We start from the raw sequence: 23,247 nt of genomic DNA on the forward strand, positions 1-23,247 counted from the left end.
CCTCGGCGCGGGCAGAGGCACCCGCAGCGGCGGCGGGGCGAGCTGCGCCGGTCGGTCGGTCCCGAGGAGCGGATGGGGGAGGCCCGCTTCTGAGGAGCCCGCTGCGCCCCGGCCGCTAACAATGAGCAGCTCCCGGCCCGTCTGCAGGAAAAGGCAGCCCCTGGCCGGAGGAGAGGTGCGGCGGCGGGGCAGGGGCAGGTGCCGGGCGGCGGGGGGGGGGGCGCTGCCCCGCGGCCGCTCCCGGCTCCCGCCCGAGCCGCCGGAGCGGGCAGCCCGCCGGGGCGCTTCCAGAGCGGGAGGCTTAATCGCTGCTGCTGCTGTTGTTGTTGTTTTTCGAAGGGAGCTTCTTCATCGCCGTCGCCCTCCTCCTCGTCGCCGTCGCCTCTGCGCTCCGAAGTTCTCCCCGCGACGTAGCTCGCTCGCCGCCCGCCTCCGTCCGCCCTGGAAGCCCGCCGGCGTCGCGCCATGGAGGCGGTGGGAAAGTTTGAATTCAGCAGGAAGGACCTCATCGGGCACGGGGCCTTCGCTGTCGTCTTCAAGGGCCGGCACAAAGAGGTGAGCCCTCGCCATCGCCGTTGCCTCCTCCGCTCCCTCTGCCTCCTGGCCCTTGCTGTCGCCTCCTCCGCTCCCTCTGCCTCCTGGCCCGGGCCCCGCTTGGGTGTCGCGCGCGGCCCATCGCCCTGGCGCGACGGCGGCCCGGCCCTGGGCTGCTGCGTCCGTCCTCAGCCGCCCTGCCGGACCCCGGGCCGCTCTGGGGAGCAGGGAAATGTGTCTTGGTGGTGRTGTTATTATCACTATCATTATTATTACTTTGTACCCTGGTGTCTTCGGGGCTCGGGCCCCAGCAGGACCTGGGACGGGCCTTAACCTTGTGTCCCTTTACCCGAGCAGGCAAAGGCTGTGCGAGGGAGCGCGTGGTTGTGTCCCACAGAAACACCCTGTGCGCCAAAAAACTCGTCCTAAAACCAAAATAAAAGGGGTGGGGGAGGGGCACCCCAACGAGGAGGGGGAAAAAAACAACCCAAAATACCACCCAGCAGCCCAGGACCGTCTCTGAAGTGTCTTTTGGTTGTCGTGGAGTTGTTCCATCTTTGTCCTCTTTTTTTTTTCCGAAAGGAGGGGAAATCGTTCACCCTTAAATAAAAGGAAACCAATCCATCTGTGGATTTTCCATCATTAGCGCTCGGGATAAGCCCTGGTTCCCACAGTGTGTTTATTTCTAGTGCTTAACTAAGAGGATAATCATGGTGTAAAGTAATAACAAAAACCCAAACCTCGGGCTTTTCTCCTTGGGTTGACAGGCATAATTCAGGAAAGGGCAAGTCAGAACAAGTGAGGGATATGCATTAGGATATAAAGTAGAGACCTTTACTAATGCTGCAAGACACTTCTTTCAGTAGTATTAAGAGGCTGCTTATCTTAATGTAAATTAATGGTGAAATTTACATATCTCTTTAAATTACACATGCACTTTTTAACTTTCAGAAACCTGAGCTGGAAGTAGCTGTGAAATGCATTAACAAGAAAAACCTTGCGAAATCTCAAACTCTGCTGGGCAAGGAAATAAAAATCCTTAAGGTAAAGGTAGAACGAATCATTTTCTTCAGAGTCTTTGTTATATATCCTCTTTGTTCCTAGCTTATTGTCTTTGTCTTACTTTTTCTAGGAATTGAAACATGAAAACATCGTTGCTTTGTATGACTTCCAGGTAAATACATTCAATTATGGCAAAGCATTCTAGATTTGGGAGAGGCTGAGWGGAGTTTGCAGAGTTTGTTTTTAACAGATGTTTGTAATCCGGCATACCTATTCTGGGAAAAAGTCCCTCATAAGCTAGGGAAAGATATACAAACATGTCTGAGCAAATCATATATTAATTGTGTTCTGGACCACAGAGCTCTCATGCAACTGAGGTTGAGGTGGGAGCTCCTGCTGGAGTTTTCTCCCAGGATACTGCGTGGTAAAATGCAATAAGTGGTGAATATGTCTGTGTTTTGGAAGGTCATAAGTTCTTAAAATGTTAGAAATAAAATTACAGTAGTTCTTGGCATGCCTGCTTCCCCCCCCCCCCAGTCTGGCTGTACTCCCAAGAATACTACTTTTTCATAGATGATGTAGAAATAGTGTGAGCATGACGTTGTGGCATATGATTTGTCTTCAGTTTCTCAGGATTATCATTTACATTTTTCTGTTGTCCTTGTGGCAATCAATAAGTGTTAAAAATTGCGGGAGACTTTTTTAGATTATTGTGGTTTCCCACAGTTGCTTTTTCCTACAAAGTCAGCTCTGAAGATCTACGCTAAGGGGCTGGAACTGATCTGCTCTGAAACTCAAGTTATTCAATGACTTTTTTTTTCCTTGAACTTTTAGTTACAAAGTTCTGCTGGGCCATGAGGCATGTTTTATCCAACATTAATGATGTTTAAAAAAAAAAAATTGCTGCAGGATATAAAAGCATAAAATGGAATCCCTGTGTTTCTAGACTGAGGGGCTGGAGTGTGATAAGTCAGGGGAACTTGTTCCACCCTAAGGTTTTATATTTATGAGCGACGGCTGTGGTGACTGCTGGCTCCACTGCACAAGTCGGGCCACCCGGGTGGCTGTTGGGTGACTTATCTGGAGCCGCTTGCCCTGTCCCCGCTATCACGTGGCCTCCAGGCCGCCGTGTTTGTTGACATTCCTGCTGCTCCCGTGGATTGGCTCGGGTGGCCGCTGCGTCACCCRGAGCACCAGTTTCGGCTGGCTGGTGCAGCCTCTTTGCAGTGCCTTCTGGGCGCTGTAGTCTGCGCGCGTCACCCTCGCTCTGTGGCCCGCAGGACTGTGTCACCCGCTGCGTCTGCCTCTGCCAGCACAGAGGGTCATGGCAAGGTCCTGCAGGGGCTTTACTGGAGGCCAGGTTCTTGGAAAGTGTTTAATGCCTGGCATTGTTTTTGTTAAAGGCAGATGGACGTGGGGGATGTTTAGGCTCCTCCTGGGAGAGAGGCAAAGGCATTTGGGACAGGAGCAGTTCTTGGAAATATCCTTTGGGCAAGAGACCACCTGTCCTTTGCTTTGTGAACTAGGATTTAGAGCTGGTCTTGCAAAGTCCTGAGGGAGTGACCTCCTTTGTTATGGTGCTGCAGAGTAGCACAGAGCTGGAGAAGTTTCCGCTGGGCAAGGGGCACTTGGGGCATTAGATCTCATATTTTTCATTCTCCTCCTCTGTACTCCTAAGTTTACTTATTCCATAATTTTTCAGTTGCGGGAGCATGTGGCTGTTTCTGCTCCTCCCCTATAGTTTGCATTTGCATGAAGTATTATACTGCTGGATTTGCTTCCTGCAGATCTTTCAGAACCTTTGTTCATGTCCTGTTCCTCTCCCTGCCTCAAATAACTGCCTGATAGGAAGCAGCTCAGATGCTCCACCTAAAGTAGTGAGTTCATAACTGTTATGATTGAGACAATGCATTTTTCTCATGTGATGGCAAAAGAGCTTTAGTTAAATTCTATATATAGCAGTGTAGCCTGTTGAGATGTTTGCAAGAAACTGTGTAAGATGTAGAAAAAAAAAATAGGAACTCGGGGGTGGTCCTGCTTTCAGGGCATGCCCAAGCCTGTGTTGTGTTACCAGCTTTGTCAGAGACTCCCTGTATGACCTTGGGTAATCTGATTTCTTGGGCAAAATGATATGACTTAAGTTGTGTTGGGAAGCTACACGGTGCTACCAAGGTACCTACTCTGGTGGAAGGTGATCTGTAATCGCACACAGTCTGATGCCGTCCACCACATCGACTGTGTGTGTATTGCACCTGAGTGTTTGGCCTTGCTCTGTATCTGTTCAGGAGTTGTATGAGAGTAAGCTATCTGCAAAGGTAAATGCAAATTCTGTGGAAGGCTGGCTCCTGCCCACCTTTCCTTACACTGTGGAAAAGACTGTTTCTTACTGATCTTGTTCTTCTGGTACAAGATTAATTGCTTCATTCATAGATACCTATATATTTATGTATATATTTACCCTTGAAAATGTCATAGTTGCAGTCAATTGAGCTGTTATTTTTAGGCTTTCTAAAACTGAAGAGGTTTATTCTTCTACTACAACTTCATAGGGCAAAAAGAAAAAAATAGTTCCTGTGAATCTTAATGTTGCCCTGCAGCTTTTTCTGTTACATTATTGTATTTTGTCTCTTCCCTTCCTCCGCACCTCCTGTCAACAGTGACTTTAACTTTTACTTGCATGCTCCTTGCACACAAGGAAATGGTTGCGAAAACCACAAAGGCTGTAAGCAAGTGATTACACTCGGTGATGCTTTCGTTAGCACTAACTTTTAACCAGGAAAATGTAAACCAGGCCTAATACAACTTTAAAATTTTTGATGTAATGCCAGATTTGCCCCAGACAGGCACTTGCAACACTGATATTTCATGTAGCAGCTCACTCCCTGGCACTTATTTTATCCCTCAAATCTGGGAAAGTTGCCGTGTTCCTTCTTGTTTCGTGCATCTTTGTGATATTGGTTCATAAATAATGACAAAGAAAGAAGCTTCCTAGGAAGAAGCRACACTGGTGAATATTTAATGCATAAAGGTACAGTGTCTGGACTTCTATAGATCCCCTCACTGGAGTCCTAAGAGCAATATCATTACATGAGAACGGCTCACCAAATAAAATATGCATATTTCCATTATTATGTGCTCATGTATTAATGAGAGGTGCTGTGACTAGTCTAGGAGCCTAATGAGAGAATCCCTGCTCAAGAAGCAGATAAATCATGTTTTATTGCATTTTTATATTTAGAAAGTACTCTCTAGTGTCTGTATGGAGTTGTGCTGCAGATCTTTCCTAGGCCCAAGAGGTGTTTGGCATAAAGTGAAAACTAGATTCCTCCATATGCAGGGTGCATTACTTGCTGCCAAACAATCCCTCACCCCTCGGTTGCCTTGCAGAGCGGTTGCAGTTAGGGTCTCTGGACTGCAGTAGTCTAGAGAGATGTCTGGAGTGCAGGAATTTTTTTACTCTTTTTCAAATATAGCATAATGAGCTCTTGTTGCTTAAGGTGGAAATTAATGACAATAAGAAGATAAATGATGATTTCACTTGCATGAGCATTTGGTTTGGAAATGAGGTTTCTTAAAACATAGATTCCAAAACTGTGGGGATCAGCTCAACTCTTCATTCATTTTGATACTGAAAACTTAGCAATAACTGGTCTGCTGTGTGGGATGTATTTTGGAATCTTTTTGCGAGACTGGATATTGAATCTGAATCTGTGATCAAAGACCACTTGAAGTAGCTAAGAGGATTCAAWGATAGCAAGGTAAATCTTTTGCACTGGACTGCTTTTTCCAGCACTAGCAAGAAGCGGGCTTTTACATGTAACTAGGATATTTGGGGCAAAGGGAGGTCCTAGCTATGTTCTCTTCCCTGTGCTGTGCCTCCTGCCCCAGGAGGGTTGGTTATGTAGATGCCAGCTGAAGATCTCACATGTGACTGTGTTGGTGTTGGGCCATGTTTATTCTAGTACTGCAGAGCAAAGCAGTCCTAGCCTAGCAGCTCTGGGCTTGTAGAAAATATGTCATTCTTGGACATAAATCGTCCTTTGGATATTAGAAAGGGTTTTCCTGGTGAAATGGGAAGAAGCATAACTTTACTTCCCATTCTCCTTGGCTGTATGCTGTGTTCTGAGTTTCTTGAAGCAGCCTGGCTGGGACTTGTGCTTGTATGGGTATTGGTTTCTTAAAGTTTTGGCATCCCTTAGGTGGGATGGACTAGTTGTAGAAACGTAGCTCTGCGCTGTTGTGTTTTTGCTTCTAGTTCAGATCAGATTAACTGAGGGTCTGCCTTCTATAATTTTGTGTCCAGTTGGCTTGTTGGGCTCAGCAGCTAGGGATGAGATTAGAGATGCTTAACTCATTTCTACAGCAAAGGCTCACAAAAATATTTCTACTGGGGAGGCTACATCACCTGGAACTCCTAAAGAAGAGACACAGAACATGGAGTCCTTGCAGTCCAAACTATTTGTTTTCTTCTTGTGCCCATGGCTTAAGGCATGGGGTGGCAGAACAAGCATTCTTGGGCTGAATGGTCAGTCACCCAGGGCTGGTCTTGGGAAGGAGCGGAGCCAAGTAAGAACAGGCTTATTCTATTGCTGCTGTAGAGAGAGTCCTTGTGATCAGCAGGGTCACAGCTGTTTGGCTCTGGCATTCGGTTGTGCTCTCTGCACCACCGTCCTCTTCTGACACGTGAACTAGCAGCCAAAGGCTTCATCTTGTGCASGTGCCTCCTGCTGTCCCTCCAGAGACCTCTGGAGCTCTGTGTGTGGCAATGTCCTTTGGTGCGCCCTGCAGCGCTATTCACTTTTGCTGCAGTGCTTTGATAATGTGTGATGTTGGATGAATCAATGCTTGCTGCAGTGTCACCTCCTTGCCTCATCACCTCTCGTGCCACCTAATGCGAGATCTTCTGCTCCTCAGGCATTACTGTTTTGGTGCCCTGTCTCAGGAGACACTTGGAATGACTAAGACGCTCTGTGTCTGGGAGATCGCACTCCTGAGGTCAGGCAGGCTGCCTGGTTAAGTCCGCTTTTAATTCCCTCCCTGAGTGAAGCTGGCAAGTTGCCTTGTGAGTGGGTGTGAAGCGCAGGCTCCTCTGAATTGCCAAGCAATGTTGCTTCTGTTTGTGCTGTAGACAAGAATGGGGTGTCTGCTATATGGCTCTGTCAGCTTTCTTGCATCTGTTGAAGGGAATCACTCTGTTACTGAAGACTGGATCTGGCTTAATTTGGAGATAGAAGGGGAAAGGGGGAAGGAAATCTAACCTGCCCTCCGTCAGTAGTTTTGCAGAATGAGATATGAGAGTTTAGTGAATCAAAATGGTTATGTTTATGGCAAGCAGAGAATTTTATGGCCTTGAACTTCTGTTTATGTCAGCTTCCCTAGCTGGTACCCTGTGGAGCAGGTCACAGGAACATCTAGCAAATTTTGACCACTAAATATAGACCTTGAAGGAGTCATAGGGCTTTTTTTAGATGGAGTGGTCTTGCTGCATTTCTGAAATTATGATCACTGTTTTACTCATGTGTGTAAAGGCACGTACCTGTGTTCCTCTCACATGATGACGATGTCACGGAAGAGCCAGCGATGTGGAAGGTTAATGGCCTCTAAAGCTCCTGTGGAAGGTAGCATTACTCAGACTATAATGAGAGATTAAGGAACGTTTCCCAAGAGTAATTGGAAACTGGTAGGCTGTATTCAYGGTTTGACAGCAAAGCCCTGGGAACTGCTGAGGCACTATTCATGCTGCTCTTCTTTAAGCTCCATCAGTGTTTCCATTATGAAAATTTCCACTGTTTAAATCCTTGTGATGAGTGAAAGCATTATGCTGGAGTGGGCAAAGCAGGGCTATGGAGATTTGGAAGGTGCCTGGGAATAGGTGCCCCCTAATCATGTTGACAGGAAAAAACACCCCTGCGTGAGACTGAATTTAGATGAAGAACCACTGTTTGAATTTCTACCAAATATCTGTTGGTCCAAACCAAAGCCCAGTTAATACATTTAACTTTGTGACTGGATTGGACTGGACCCTATGTGAYGAAATTGCAGTGAAACAGAAGTGTGTGTTGCAAAGGCTCATCTTAATGCTCAGGCACGTGTAGAGAATTGAGAATAATCACTTCTCTCATGTGTCTCCCTCTTCTTTCCTCTCCCTTTTCTGCACCCGCTGTTTTCCTACCTGTTGCTACCAACTGAAAAGCTTTTGCACAGCAGGCAGGCTAGCAAACAGCAAGTGTGGGGCAGTGTTGGTGGTAGGAGTCTGAGTGAGCAGCTCAGGTCTGCTTTGGGAAAGCTCAGAGAGCAGCCCTGGCCCTTTGAAGCAGGGGCGTCTCTTCCACGAGGTGCACTGCCGTCATCACACGGCCTACAACGGGAAACGAGAAAGCACGAGGGTGGTCAGCAGAGACGGCTTTCTCTGATGTGCGAAGTCAAGGAGAGAAGTCTTTTCCAAAATAAGTGTATACTTTTTTTCACCTATGTTTGTTTCTGGTGGTGTTTTTTTGCTTTTAATCATGTTCATGTAGCACTCATGGAGAGTGAGTGTGAGTGCTGTGATTTCACAAGGCAGTGTTTCTGAGGTACAGACCTAAACATACCTTGCTTAAGAGAAGCCATCTTAATTATCTTCACTGGCTGTTGTAGTTCCCTTTTGAGAACTTTAATAATGAAGCTTCCCAGCAGAATCCAAGGAAGAACCCTGCCAAGAGACAGCTTTAGAGACTCCTTTGTGCTTAGCATATAGCAAAGAGGTGCTTTAACTGTGTGGTGTCTCCTGCTTTATGAAGTGCAAGCCCTGAATACAGCCATAAACATAGAGATGCTTTTGAAGTGCAAAGCAATGATCTCAAAGCTGCCTTTCTTCAGACCTAAGGTTGTTTCAAGGGGAGCTGATAGAAATGAATCAAACTCGGCATCACTGGTTGCTTAGAGCAAAAATGTTCTGTCTGGGCTGTCCCTTCGCATGAGAATGGCAGGAGGAATTAGGTCGGCTGAGCTGGCGTACTAGAGATCAACCAGACGGTATGTATCACTTGTGGGGAATGAAAGATGCACAATTTTAAGTCATTACGGATCCTATTTAGCAAAGCATCTTACCTCTCCAAGAAGGGAAGGCCTCCCAGCCTGTGCAAATCCATCTGAGTACGCCCTGGTGGCATGGGAAACGGCGCGAATCGCACTGGCTGGGGAGGGGTGAGGTGGTGTAAGGCAGGGGAAAATGCTGGGAAGCAGACCCTGGTGTGCTGGTGAGTGAGTGGCTTTAAAGCACCCAGTCTGTGTGTTTCTTAATGTCACTGTACCCATAACCAGAGATTTGGGTATCTTTCTCTTTGGAGGCTTTTTTGTTTGGGTCCGATACTTTTTTTTTTCTTTTTAAACCTTAGTTGGCTCTTGTAGCTGACATGTTAAATATGTTAAAGCATATGACATTTTCTTCATTTTTGAAATATTGTGGTCTCAAGGCCACGTTAATCTGGCTTCTGGCTCTTGTATTTTTCTCTTAAATGAAAACTTTTGTTGTTTGAAAGAAAAACCTGTGCTTTTTTCTTTAAACTCCTTGTTGTAACAGCTTTGTGCTGCAACAATTTTTTTTTTCCTCTTAAATCTGGTAAATGAAATATGAAGTAAATGGATATATAAGAGAAGATTTGCAAAGGTCAGTCAGTCATGCAGCTGCCATGGAAAATCCAGTGGGGACTGGGCCCTTAATTTCTGCAGTTGCTTAAAATATCTCGCAGGATATCAGATTAAAGGTGTTTAGGATTTGCCATTAAACAAAACAAGCCTTTCCCAACTTTGAGTAGAACTACATTCTTCAGTTCTAAAATCGAACTCCTAGATTAGGTGGCTTTCTTTATATTTGAATGTATCTCAGTAAGTGTGCGATTGCAACTGAAATGCTCAGCATGAACAGGGAGGGAGACCCTGGCTCTTGTAGCCTTCCCTGTTGTCTGCTTCGACCTGCAGCGCTCCCTCCCGCTCCTGCTCTTTGTGTAGGCTCTTAGGCCCATAAAATGCAGCTTCACAGTATGCAAGAATTTCATTCCAGTGCATGTGACTGAGCTTAAGGTAATGGGGAATCAAACCTTAAATGTTCATTTTATAGTATGACTGTAATACAGAAAGGAGATGAATAAATATAGAACAGCAAATCAGATCTTCAGTTTATCATTGTTTTTAGAATTCTGTAGCCCCCTCTCTTGAGGGCATTAACATAATGCATTGTCATTTGCAAAAAGAAACTTGCTTTTGTTTGAAGAATCTTCTAATCTTATTCTGTTTGTTAGCAAAGGAGTAACTACTCTTCCTACTCCATTATCAGAGCAAAGGAAAGTCCCAACTTTGCAGAATGCTGCTGCTTTTTCAGTCTCTTAGCCTTGCTGGGCTGCTGCACTGCAGCTGTTGCATGCAGATGCAGCGTGCACTGTGTGCTCCCAGGCAGCAGTGCCTCCCGAAGAGCTGGCCAGCTGGGGGCATCAATTGGTGCAGCTGACACCGTGTTACCTCTGAGACAGAGCGTGATTGCGTGTGTCCCAGCAGTGTGAACCTTGAATTTGCTGTGATGCATGGGTTTTTTTGGTGTTGGTCTCACCTTGAAGTTCTGTGTGTGACTAGTGGAAGCTGCCACTTTTTCTCTATGCTCTTATTATGACATTAATCCTATATTTGAGTTTCTGTGGTTAGTCTCAGATGCTGCTTTCAGCTTTGACTTGCTGTAGTGCTTTGTTCTGCAGAGGCCCAGTCTGGCTCTGACAGTCATGTTTTCCTGTTTGAGCTCTTGCGAGTGCTGTAGTCCTCAGTTGTTGAACAACTGCTTTGAGTGTCAGGGCTTTGTTGAAAGCCTGCAGCAAACCTTTATGAAGCCACAGCTGAACGTCCCGTCAGTGGAGCAGTGGCACATACAACAGTTTGCAGGGGCCTGGAGACAGAAGGGCCGTGGAGCCCCTGGTTTGAAGGGAGCTGCTGAAAGCTTGTGTCCAGTGGAAGGTGTTGAAGGTTCTTTGGGGAACCTGAAGATTGAGCTGTTCTACCAGCAGTCCTATCATTGATGAACATGGCACTTCCTCCCCACCCCCCAGTGTCACGCAATCAAACTTGAGGGCAGTTACCTTGGGGTTTTATTTGTATGGGAAGTACTTTCCCTCCCTTCCGGAAACACATGTAGAACCAGAGGAAAACTTTCCTGCTGTCTTTAATCTGCACAGAAGTATGACTTGTCCTGGAGCAGTTCATCTGTCTCGTAAGTGGAGGGAACTGTAGTGTCTGCAATGGGACAGCACTGACCCTTTGCGTTATTGTTCTCCTGATCCTACAAAAATCCACCTACCGCAAAGCTGTCCATAAACCACTTTGGTGATGCAGGACCTCACTTCTGCTTGTCATGTATCTCAACTGGTGCTCCAAATCCTGGAGCAAGCTGACAGAAGTTTATAGAAAGCACAATGTGGTCAGAGCCAAAGCAAAAGTCTGTGAGCCTCTCTGGGTCTTGCTTCTTACCCCCTAGGATCTGCATTTAAAAAATTGGGACTCCTCATTCTTTTGGGAAGTCAAAGTTCTGCTGACTTTAGTGGTTGTAGGTTTTATTGCTGGACCTGGATCTGCCAAAACAGGCCAAGACATGAAGCAGGCTGTTGCATGACTATATTAGTTGTTTCCATGTAGTCTTCTGGACTGTGCTTATGTGTGACTGATACCACAACCCAAAGTTTATCTGTTCTGGTATAGCCCTTACACAAGAGGAGAGCAGCCACTGGTTCCTTATAGTGTGCTAGCTTGCTGTGGTGCAGGACCTTATAGGCTGCAAGACATGAATCCCAAAGGTCTGTCCTAGAACTTGCTTCTGTCTGTCCTTAAAGCTGTCTCTGGGTTTGAGAAACACTTTGGGATATTGTGCTTCTGTGCAGAGGGGAGATTATACTACAGTAAATGAGTACTTTCTTCTTTCCTCTTTTTCTTCCTTCATCTCAGTTATTTGTTCTCTCCTGAATTGGAAACCTGCTAGAAATACTCCTGAATTCTTTACTGCTGAGTTTCAGAAAGAGTGAAGAGGGGGAGCAGGGCTGGGGAGCAGTGTAGCACAGAAGGCTCTGAGATACTTTTTCTGCATATGAGGTCATAAGTCCTAACTCAGCTATTTGCTTTAGAGCTATTTTGCGAAGGGTAAGCACTGGTAGATACTCCCACAATTCAGATGAATGTTAGTATTGTCTTTTATCTTCCTTATATTCAAATAGTTGCATCAAGAGATAATCCTTGCTTAGCATGAAGGTTTTTCTTTCCCTCTTTAGGCATTAACCTGATCAAGCCAAGGTCTGAGCTGCAGTAAAATAGCACTTAAGAAACGTAACTGTTTGGAACCTTTCTTTCCTCTCTTGGGAATCCTAGGTTCTGTTTTCCAAGCCCAGTCAGCTTGGGAACCACTGTGTTAACTAAAGGTTTTTTTGGATGACCTTGGCCTAGGAGTTGGTTTCTGTTGAGCAAAATTCTTGCACCTTGCAGCCCGTGTTCGTGACTCCACTGCCACTTTCAGAAAAGAGGCGAATGGTGATCACTGGCCAGGAGAGCCCTGGCTCCGTGAGATCCTGCTGGCAGAAGAGGAGGGTGCGGCGTGCCTCCCTGCTGCAGTACCGCTGCGATCCTGCAGCGAGCAGGGGAAGTGACACTAGAAAAACCGTCCCTTTAGCTTTCAGTTGCTGTCAAGTTTATCTTCTGATTTCAGGTCAGGCCCTGAGCTTCACTTTATGCTTCTGTTCTGTTGGTACAGTTGAGCTCTAGCCCCATTTACCACGATCTGCGCGCAGCGGTTATCTTTCCTTGGCAGCTGCTCTGGGTGCTGCTGATGGGGCAGGATTAAGGAGCGCGTGGTTGATGCGTTCTGCAAGGTGCAAAGCGGGAACCTTGGGCGTCAAGGGAGGCTAACAAGGCAGGCAGCGGTGCGCTCTTCTGCAGGAGAGTAACAAAAACAGTTCTGAGGGCTCGAGCCTGTGAGACTCCTCTCCTGCAAGCAGTAGGAGCCTTGTCAGCCGTGCTGTGCTCGTGGGCGTAACGGTGGAGCCTCCAAGCATTCGTGCTGCATCCCCCAGTCTTCCTGGAAAAGAGACTAGTTCTGTGGGGTCGAAGCCTTTCTTTCATAAGTTTTTACCCTGTCGTCCTATTAATACTAGTCTCATGCAGACTGGTGAAAATGCTGCACTGCTGAGAGTTTTGGAGGTGTTGTGTAATTAAAATTATACTGTGGTTGGGTGTGGGTTTTTTTATTATTGTTTTGGTTTTTTTCCCCCTTCCTTCTCCCTCCTTAACAGCCTTCTAAATTTGGTAGCAGCCCAGGCTGGGGTAGAGTGCAGAGGAGGATTTCTCCGAGGAAGTTTCCTCTCGCAGACTTTTTAAGCTGTGGTAGGAGGATGACTAACTGTGGGTACACCCAGACATTTCCCTTTGGACACACCTAAACACACACTTTCCAAGAAGAGGATCATGCCACCTTCCAGTCTGGGTGGAGAGAGAATTTAAAGGGAGACTGAGTTGCTGGGCCTTAACATCCATAACGCTATCCTGCAGTGTCGTAGCGAGGCGTTTTAACAACACGCTCTCCGAGGGTGATTTCTGTACTGCTAAATTAAGCTTCTTCATTTCTTTGTTCTCTGCTAGCAGATGTGCGTTAGCTGTAGACAGTAGAGGCTGTTGCCTATTTTTACACTCAATTAAAGTGTAACTTCATCGCTGGGGCCTCTGCTGTAAGAGCTACAAATCAGGCAATGATCCAGACTGATTAATTGTCGGCTTAATGTCTTTGGCAGAGGCCTTTTGGTGCTGCTGTGGAGCACAGTCAGGGCACTGCTGCAGACTGTGATGAGGGAAGGATTTAGGGGGGTGGTTCTGTGCCATTCCCGTAGTTGAGGTCATTTGGTGACAGAATTAGCCATCGCTGTATGGACTGGCATGTGTGAGTAAGAGGTCCAAAGTGAATTGCCTGTAGCACTTCTTGGACATGAGCCTCTGCAGAAATGCAACAAATTGTAGTATCGTTCTGGTTACTGATGTGGAAATGAGTAGGTTGGGCATTTTCTTTCTCTTCAAAGAGGCTGGTAGGCTGCAAAGTTTTGTTTGCAGCATTTTTCCTTGTTTTGTTAATGAACAAATCGTAAATATTGTGGAAGGATAAAAATGGAAAGAAATAGCCTCTGCTGCTGAATCAGCCTGAAAGAAGTCCTTTGGCCCATTTGAGGAAACTGGAAGTCTCTTTGAACAGCTGTATCTGTTGTAACTAAGTAAGCTACTGGCTGAAGGCTTTTTCCAAACAAGAGCTTGTTTCTGGAGGCCTTCTTAAAATAAATGCTTGGTTTAGGTGGCAAAACTCTTACAAATATCTTTCCAGTAAGTGATCCTTGAAATGCTGAAGCTACAAATGTGAAAGTTGTCTCAGCCCTGCTGCAGGCAGCTGTGCTCTGGAAACACAGTCGGTAAATGTTCTGCTGCTGCGGTGGTTGTGTGTACAGCAGGGTGTTGGTTCGGATCAGGAGCGCTTTTTTGCAGCAAGTCTCCCAATCCTCTCTGCTCCCTGCACTTTGGCTTGCATCAGCATGGCCTCAGAGTCCATGGGCCGGATTCATTTTGGGGGAAGCTAAGGTGGAATGGGCTCAGGAGTGCACCTGGCGCTTCCAACTGCTAATGGACCATGGGAGTTGAGTAGAGCTACTCTGAAATAAAACCCCTGAAATGTAGTTAGCGTTGATGTTGAGTCCTCGGTGCCAGTTGTTTTGCTGTACAGATCTCTCCTATTGTGTTATGCTATTTGTTGAAGTAGGTGTAGCCAGGATGAAACMCATGCTTCCAGTTTTGCTTGTGGGTCTTTTTCCAAACTGAAGGAACACAGTTTCTGTTATCAGAAATGACAGATGCTGAACACAACTTTTGCATGAGGTTTGTATTAAATGTAGTCAATGGAAGAATGCTGCCTAATAAGACTTGAATGGGCAGTGAGGACTGTTGCCAGTGGATGGACAGGGCAGCTACCTACTTGCTGCCTTCCAGACGCATTGCAAGCATTTCGCTCTTGTGTCTTYGCCCTCCCTGTGTTGGTGGGATAAAACCTTAAGTATGAAGGTCACTTTTTTGCTAGGGAAGTTGAGCAGAATGTCTCCCTTATCTGGGTGTCCTTATTTAACCCTAGTCCCTAAAGCATTAGAAGCTTATGTGTACACGCTGGCCAAAAATCAATGACTGGCTTTATTATGTTTGTTTGCAATGGCTTTAAATGAAGTGGGAAAACAGCCAAACTGTACAGTGAGCATTAGCTCTTGGCTAATATCTRAGAAGTTATTACAAATATCTTCTGGATTTAGCTTTTATAAGCCGAACTTCCCCTTCATTTTCTGCACAGGTAATAGTATACTAAGCTTCCCCAAACCCTGCTGGCACTGTACATATTAACGGGTAGAGGTACTGACCTGCGGTGACTGCAGTGTGTTTAGACAAGAAGTGTCTATGAGAAATTTTGTGGCAGTGATGAACTCCGTGTGGGCTGCAAAAAACACTTTAGCAACTTCCCCTGTGTTYGGCAGTTCCCCTGTGCTGAGCTCTGTGCCCTGCAGCTGCACCTTCCTTCCCCGAGCAGCTGGTTGCAGGGCAGTTTCTGATATATCCTCGCATCCTGGGGTTAGTCCRTGACTGGAGTTCACAGAGAAGTGAAAGGCCTGGACAGCTCATAAATCCTGACCTTCCGCTGTTTCCACTAATGTCAGTGGGAGCTGGTGGGCTTTGAATGCTTCTGAAAAATTTCCCCCAGTGTTTTGTCACGTTTGAAGCTTGTGACGATACCTGGGGTTTTCTGCCTATGCTGATTCCCCAGCTTAGTGCTTTTAAGCACAGACTGTTTCCCCACTTCGTCTGAAGCACGTGTAAAAGTGGATGGCTTAGCACATGCTTCTTGTAAATGTGGGAACTGGAAAACAAGGCCTGGTCTAATGCAGTTCTTGTCATTCATGGAAAAGCGACAAAGGCGCTCTTGAAGTATCACATAAAACTGCTTATAGGACAAACAAGGGGACCTTTTGAAAAATTCGACTTGGCTTGGTAGTGAGAATAGTTGTAAGAGTCGGGAATTGCCACCCCTGCAGCTGGTGACCATCTTGAACCAGGGAAACCATTTGACATTAGGCTGCTGGGCTGCCAGATATTTGCGTGCACCGTTTGGGGGAAGGTGGCCTGTTTTGCATGCAGCTGCGGCTTGAGTCTTTCAAATTGCAGGTAGTTCAGGTTCCTAACCTCTTACCATCCTTCCTCCACCCAGTCTTGCAGCGCTCATCTGGAAACTTGGATATCATGTTGTAAGGTTAGAAGAGAACTGCAAGAGAAATGATGGAAGGTGGTGAGGGTTTGAGGTGCCGACAAAGTCGGTTTGCTGCAGGCTTGACAGGCGGTGAATCCTGTGGGTGGACCAAGATGAATGGAGCTGAGAGCAGACAGTGGAGGCTCATTGAAAACTAAAACACTGGTAGCACGGATATTGGGACTTTTTGAAATTTTAGTCAAGGTTAGAGGAGGAATTGGGTAGGCAGGTGCCTAAGCGGCCTGTAAGCAAAGGCATGCTCCCCTGGAGCTACGGAAATGTAGGGAAGCCTTTTGCCCTGCCATTGCTTTCAGTGCTTCTCCACACAGGCAAGTTACTGCTGCCTGCAGTTGTCCAGGATGGGGCCTTGCATTGGGGAGTGATTTTTTAGCGTGTAGGCTTTTGTGTAGTAAGTCTGCCCAGCTTTCTTCTGTCTGACTTCTGCTTCAGCAAGAGCATTTTGAGCTATTCAGCCTCTGGGGTAGAAGGGCTAAAACATGTGGCTGTCTTCGTGTTTGTTCTCTGCCCCGGCTTTGGGAAATGCTGCCCAGGCAGTGGCTGACAGTCACTCGTGTCAATGCCCTTGCTGCACAGCAACCCAACTTCCCCATACTGCTCCTTGGTGCCATATGCTTGTGGGGCACCTCTTGTACATGCTTCCCAAGACAGGGAGCCAGTGGAGAAGTTCAGCTAAGGCTGGAGATAACTTTCAAGCTTGAAAAAAGCATCGTAGTGCAGTACCCATAGCAAACTTTGGAAGATCAGCTTTTGGTCTGGATGTTGGTGCTGACGTTGATTGTCATGATGATCCAGAAAGTCTTAGCCACCTGCTAGTAGTGCCCTGTTAAATTTATCAGCACTCTAATGCATTTTTAGAAATTGGTTATCCAATGTTGCGTTCTTGCCCTACATGGCACAATGTATCAAACGGATAATTGTGGTGTGTTCTCTTCGTTGTATGTAAGACCTAAAATAAAAGTCTGATCACTGTCAGCCACTTGAAGTGTTGGTCTCCCATTTCCTGATGTGTGATATTATTAGAATAAAACAAGGGCCAGACTGGTATGCAGCTACTCAGAAACATCCCCAGAGACATCTCTTGCATCCCTCCTATGTAGTCCAAACACTAGAGCCAAACTTCCTCAGCTTGAAGGCAGCTTTGTTTTGTTTTCCTTCTCTTCCTCCCCTGCCCCTTAAACCAAAGAGGATCTTAAGCACCTTTCAGCCAAGGAGGCTGAAATGCAGACCCCAAAGTTTTGAGCGATCCCATCATTCAGACTGGTGCTGCTCATATGGGCATACCTACTGTAAAGGGCCATGTTAAATACGGAAATGATTAAGACTCTGAGGTAGCGTGCCAGCATCCGCATTGCATGCCACTGTTAATCCCAAGAGTCGGAAAGGAACATGAAGACCCAAGCCACAATAGGGGATATTTGCCTTGTTAAATGGATGCACACTCAGAAAGGAATAACATGTTTAAACTGGTGTGAAATTGTTCTCTTATTGTTCCCTTTTTCTTCCCCCCCCTCCAGGAACTGGCAAACTCTGTCTACTTGGTTATGGAGGTGAGTGCCTTTTTTAAACTTGTCACACAAGTAGTGCTTTCTGCTCAGTCTGACCTGTGATGCTTTTGCTAACCTGCGTACCTGCGAGAACTGTAACAGTGTGGGTGAAGCTAGCAGCCAGCAGGATTTTTCATATTACTGCTGTCAAAGGTCATGCTGACACAGGTTCAATCAGTCAGACTTCTTTATCTCAAGGGTAAAATGGATGTTACTGGGTAGTACCTGCTTCAAGATACATGGAAGGAAAACTGTCTCCACATAGTATGGCTGCAGAGCTTGTAAACCTTTTGTTTCCTCTGCGTTCTTCACTCTGAAGTCTTGTTGACTTTCCTTAATGACATGGAACATAATATGGAGAATTTCAGTATTCCTCTGTAGCTGCTCCCAGGTTTTCCCTCAACCAGTTTTCCGCTGGTCTTTCAAGTGGTGACCTTTCTTCTTTGTTTTTGCTTTCATTGTCTTTCTCTCTCTCTCGTGCGCGTGAATGTTCACACACACATACAAAAGCTAATGTATGCTGGTATATCATAATGCAACTTAACATACAGGGGAGATGTGACAAGAGGAAGCTACTGGAATGATTTTTTTTATCATCTTCTGAATAAACATTTTGTCATATGTGTATTTGTTTATACTTAAATTTTATGAGACGCCTGCAATCCTAGAGAAGTTTGCTGCCTTGTTTTTTAATCTTTGCTTTCCCTCATGCTAACTGACCTTTGTGTTCTCTTTCCAGTACTGTAACGGTGGTGACCTGGCAGACTATCTTCACAGTAAGTACAGCAGTATGGAGAACACCCTCTGTATTTGGAAGGAAACAGTAGCTGTTCTAGCTTGTTAAAATTGTTGGAGTTTATGGAAGATCTAAGTAAGCAGATGGGATATCTTTTTTTCAGTTCCTGAAAAATAAACAGAGTATCATTGCTCCTCTTCTAAAAGCTTCACCCTTGATAATAATTTGAAAACTGAGAATACAAAGCAAACAAAAACAATACAAATATACAAAGAAAACAAAAGTTAGGTGGGATGACTTGTCTTTGTTATGTAGGTCAGTAATGGCTGAAGGGTATGGACTGTTGTCAGCAGTTACCTATCTATTTTGGTTACAGTGGCCTTATAGATAAAACATATTTTAACTCTGCCAGTGGCATGGTTTGTCTCTTTCTCAATCACTGGAAAAAATTACTTGTTCAAGCCTTGTATCTGCAGGGTTTGATCAAATGAGGTTCCAAGAATATATTTGATTTGCTTTAAATTTTCCCCTAAGGATGTCCCCACATCTATTAAAGACAGCTCTGTCCAGTGTAAACTGGAAGCCAGTGGTGTTGTGAGGGTGACAAAAAATACTAACTTCAGGATCTTTTGGATAACACAGTGCAGTAAGCAGATATCTGTATCTGGGGTGCCTTGAGGAAGCTTTCAATGAGACTGAAGAGCTCTTTTGCCATCAAATTGAATGAAATGCGCTTTGCGGATTATCCAACTGCGACTAAGGCTTTAGTCTCGCAAGCTGTTCTTTAGTTCAGAGCAGCCCATTGCACAGGAACAGGATCCCCRCCTATGCAAAAATCGCCCTGCACCTGAGCACCTCTCCAGTGACCACATGAATCCCCTAAGCAGTGGGAGGAGAACATGTTTAACAAGTTGCTTTGCTGCAGTCAGACACAAGCCTGTATTTTACCCCCATTAAAAAAAAAAAGTTCTTGTTGTTTTGCATATTAACTAGAGGATTTAAGTTGCCTCTTCATATTTAGTAATCTTACTTCTCGTGTGGCTGTGGGTCATGGTTAAATATAGCTGTTCATATTGTAAAAATTAAAAGTCAGCTAGATAATATTTCAGGCTCTTTATTTAAGGTATATGATGCCTAGAAACTGTGAAAATTGAAGGATTAAAAGCTAAATTGAAGGATTAAAAGCTAATATCCCTAGAATGATTATTTCAGGCTTGATACTACTGTGTTACATTCTATTCATACACAGTAAGGAATTATGTTTGTGGATTTTTTTTTATTATTTTCAGAAAGGATTTTGTACTTGAAAAAAATGAAGGGATATTTTTGCATTTCATAAGTTTTTATTTATTTAAAATATGGATGAATCAGAAATGACAGGCACTTGTGTTTTTAAGTTCAGGTTTAGTGTGCTTTGTCTTAGTTAAGTGATAGTGTTTTGTATCCACTGGGTATTGCTGTGCTTTAAAGAGCTTCCTTCGTAGTGCTATGAATATCAAGTGAAAATATTTTTGTATATGATACCTTTTTTTTTCCAACTTGAATGCAAGTTGAAATTTAAATAATGAAATGCCTTTAAAAAATAGTCAAGCTTTAGTTTTGTCAGGGCCCAGGCAAGTTTTAAATAGAGAATGGGCAATGAATTATGAGTTGGGAGTGGAAGTCAGCTGGGGGAAATGGGTGAGCTCGGATTCCCTTTCTGCTAACTCTTCCAGGCTCTGTAACCTAAATTCCAAAGTTTCCAGGTCTGTGTGTCCAAGATGTTGTTTACATGTAGAGGCAGGCTTCTACCTGTTTTGTGACTTTTTTCCAGTGATTGAATTGATGGGATTTTTGTGCCCCGACATTAAATATAGTCCATTGAGAACGTACGTGGGATTTTTCTAGTTCTCATGCACATGAAGAGAACAGTGATGGTAAAGCACTGAGCTGTGCACGCTTGCTGCCGAAGCTGCATATATAAATGGGAGCAGAGGCTCTGGCTGAATGGCAAGCCCCTGACATGGCTTTAGAGAAAATGTACCTATTCATACTACTGCTTGTGTGTGTACAGCATGGTATTTTCACAAAAGTGTGGCATGCTGTGCAATTAACTGGACTATTAATAAAGCTCACTTTCTTGCTTATCAAATGAAACTACTCAGGAAATTGGTGGCTAGTTTGAGAAAGTGACAATGAATTATATTTGCCAAATAAAATTCAGTTTTACCCCAGCATGAATAGTTTGAATGTTGCCTGGGCTAATACTTCATCCTACTTTGAGTTAATTCTAAAAAGTTAGGTTGATCTCTGTTTTTGTCTATAAAATCCTTGGAAGCTTATCTTGGAAAGTTCAAATTTCTTCCAGGGTATTTTACTGGTATGCAGGAGGCTCATTTCTACTGAGCAGTTATTGAGCTGCTTCAGTTATTTAATAATTGCATGATGGTATTTAATTGCAAGGTCTACTTTCCCACTGACTCCTCAGACGTTTTTGCTGGTAGTTCCTGCAACACTTACACAAGCTGCACATGCAAATCCCCCGTTTCTCATTGAACGAGATGCTTGTAAGCTTCCCAGTCCATTCTGCCCTCTAATTACAGGCATTAGGCAACGTGGTAATTCTGTGTTGAGTCAAAAGGCACTCTAATTCTCCTTGTCTTCATAACTGGAAGATGTGCATATGTGCACGTTTCAATGCAATATGCATTTGTGTTGGATTTCTCTATTGGTCAGCCTCATCTCTTTGATACAGCTTCCTAAGGTTGTATGTATTCTGTTGAAAAGAACTAGTCTGTGTGCTTCTCTTTTTTTTTTTTTTTTTTATGTTACGATGCCTTTCCTTATCTGATGGTGCTCTGTAGACGTTGGCTTCATCTAAAATTCATTGAAGCTGAGCGTGACAGATCTCTGCAGTGTATGACAGAGCTGTGGAAAGTATTACAGAAGTTACTGTTCTCACTACAGGAGTAACTGAATGAAATTCTGTGCCCTCTGATGTTCGGGAGGTCAGATCAGGTTGATCTAAAATTCCCTCTTTAAATTCTCTGAATTGGCACTGACACAGGCAGTTATGAACAGTTCATAAGTGCATATTCCTGATTTTTCTAAAAAACTGCTTCCTGGAGAACCCGTCTCTGTGAAGAAAACTTCACATCAGAGATTAGTGTTTCTTTATTAGACCACAACACATAAGGAGGTGAAATTTTCTTTTAGATTATTGAATCCCAAATGATCTTGGGGGCTCTTTTGTAAAGCAGAGGTGTAAGGCATTTCTGTACAACTTTTTTCCCTACAGCAGGGTAATTAAGAGTCTCTATGATAAGAATAGATCTATCTAGAATAAGTCTTCTGGTGTGTCCAGAAGACTTTACAAGGGTCACATTACTGGCGTTCAGGGTGGATGGAGCCCAGTGAGGTTATAAGCTGGCRCGATGGGCCCCAAACAAGTCAGCTTAGTTTCTTTGCCTTCAATGTGATTTAGATTGGGCCCATGTTAAAGAGATAGTTGTGACACCTGTGGTAAGAGAAGTTATTTTTCCTAAATAACTTTTTGAGAACGATGTTGTCATGTAACATTGCAGCAGGTGTACTCCAGTACGTTTACACTTGGATCAGCTATCGAGGCCTGTTTACCGCAGCGTACCTGGCAGCCTCTTGGCAGGTTGAGTGGTCGTTACATCGCTGTGCAATGCTCTCCAGGTCACTTGTTAGGTGGTTTCATCCTTCTCCTGTGTCTCAAGAACTACCAGGCACACAGCCCTTGCGCTGACCGGCTGCAAATATTTGTTCTGCTCTCCTGACCCATGTAGCAGCCGTTCCCAGGGCAGGAAGCTGAGTGCCCTGTCCCTGAAGTGCAGCCCACGAAAATAAACACAGGGATATTATTACTTCTCAGTAGTGGYGAAGTCAGGCTTGTGAAAGTGTTCCCTGCAAGAACGTGTTGCTGACTGCAGATGCCCGGGGGGATGCCCAGGCTTCAGTGCAGGCTTAATGTGGACAATTTTCTGGCAAAGATGAGAGCTGGCCCCTTCTTGTAGGGACAGAAGTGCAAGTTCCACATTTAGGATGTGGCAGGAAAAGAGTGAACGGTTGCATTTTTCTGTACTTGTTTTGTTGGCACCTAAACTGCAGCAGTCTTCTGTATGTTCTCCCTCCTGCTGCTGATGGGTAGTTGGGCTAGAAGACCTTTGGCTGGCCAATATCTGAATGTTTCAGATTTTCAGAAATTGTTCTAGTGGAATATGGCTGATGTTGCTTTTTCTGACTTTATAGAAAGAAAATCTGATGTGAAATCAAATCTGGTAAGACTGAAGTAAATCAGAAAGACATGTCTCTGGGAAGAATCTGTCTGTGGTGGTTGCTGTTGTTGTTGGATTTTTGTTGTTGTTTTTTTGGCCCTTCTCTGCAGAGATTCTTGAAGCCTCCAAAAGTGTCAGTTGTATTTATTTCTTTGTCCTTCAGTTGGAGATCACTGCTGCCATTCCCTAGACTGATGTGCTGAGTATGAGAGATAAGACCTCGTGTTTTTCTGTGTTATGGCGAGTCTGTTGGTGGAGGGAGGTAAAAGGGTATCTCCCTGCACTCCCCGAGTAGCTGCCTGCCCCTTTGCTGTCACTGAGGGAAGCTTCTCGGTTTCACGCTCTTGCCTCGCTGCACTACTGCAGCTTGGTAGCTTCCCTAAGACAGCAGATGCACTGGGGGAATCTGTCTGCGGGCTTAGAAACTGCTCATGTTAGAGAAGAAATATCTTTGCAAGCTTAAGACCTTCATACAGAACTTCTGTTATGTGGAAAAGCTTAAATTCTGCAGAAACTGGAAGCTTAGAGGCCCTGTTTTCTCTGGATGAATGGATTTTCTGACCTTGGTATTAATTTTTTTTTCAGTGTAAAGGGTTAGAGCCCTCATTAAGGAAGCCTAACGTGTTTGCTGGGGGAAGGTGGCTAGCACTGTGTTAGATTCTTATAAACACAAAACYATATAAAAAAGAGGGTAACACCTTAAAAATGTGGCACGCTGTTGGAACTGCAGGTCAGAACAAGGCTCTAAAGAATACGGTTCCTCTGCTAGAGGCAAGGTGTATTTAGCCAGGAGTTCATTATCTGGCTTTG

The 23,247-nt window shown here is 45.0% G+C and overlaps 1 protein-coding gene across 4 annotated transcripts in view; it reads left to right on the forward strand.

Annotated features, from left to right (window-relative positions):
- Window positions 1-10: 10 nt before the first annotated feature.
- The window catches only part of ULK1 (unc-51 like autophagy activating kinase 1), an 85,204-nt gene continuing 61,967 nt past the window's right edge, over window positions 11-23,247 (forward strand). For all 4 annotated transcript variants that reach the window (XM_026058882.1, XM_026058885.1, XM_026058884.1 and 1 more), the window contains exons 1-6: window positions 11-175; window positions 340-555; window positions 1,486-1,578; window positions 1,667-1,708; window positions 17,392-17,424; window positions 18,161-18,197. In XM_026058882.1, coding sequence (XP_025914667.1) covers window positions 466-555; window positions 1,486-1,578; window positions 1,667-1,708; window positions 17,392-17,424; window positions 18,161-18,197 — 295 coding nt within the window. In that variant the 5' untranslated portion in view covers window positions 11-175; window positions 340-465. The remainder of the gene's footprint in view (window positions 176-339; window positions 556-1,485; window positions 1,579-1,666; window positions 1,709-17,391; window positions 17,425-18,160; window positions 18,198-23,247) is intronic.

This window comes from Apteryx rowi, unplaced genomic scaffold (genome assembly GCF_003343035.1).
Source record: "Apteryx rowi isolate R43461 unplaced genomic scaffold, aptRow1 scaffold_15, whole genome shotgun sequence".
NCBI classification, from domain to species: Eukaryota; Metazoa; Chordata; class Aves; order Apterygiformes; family Apterygidae; genus Apteryx; species Apteryx rowi.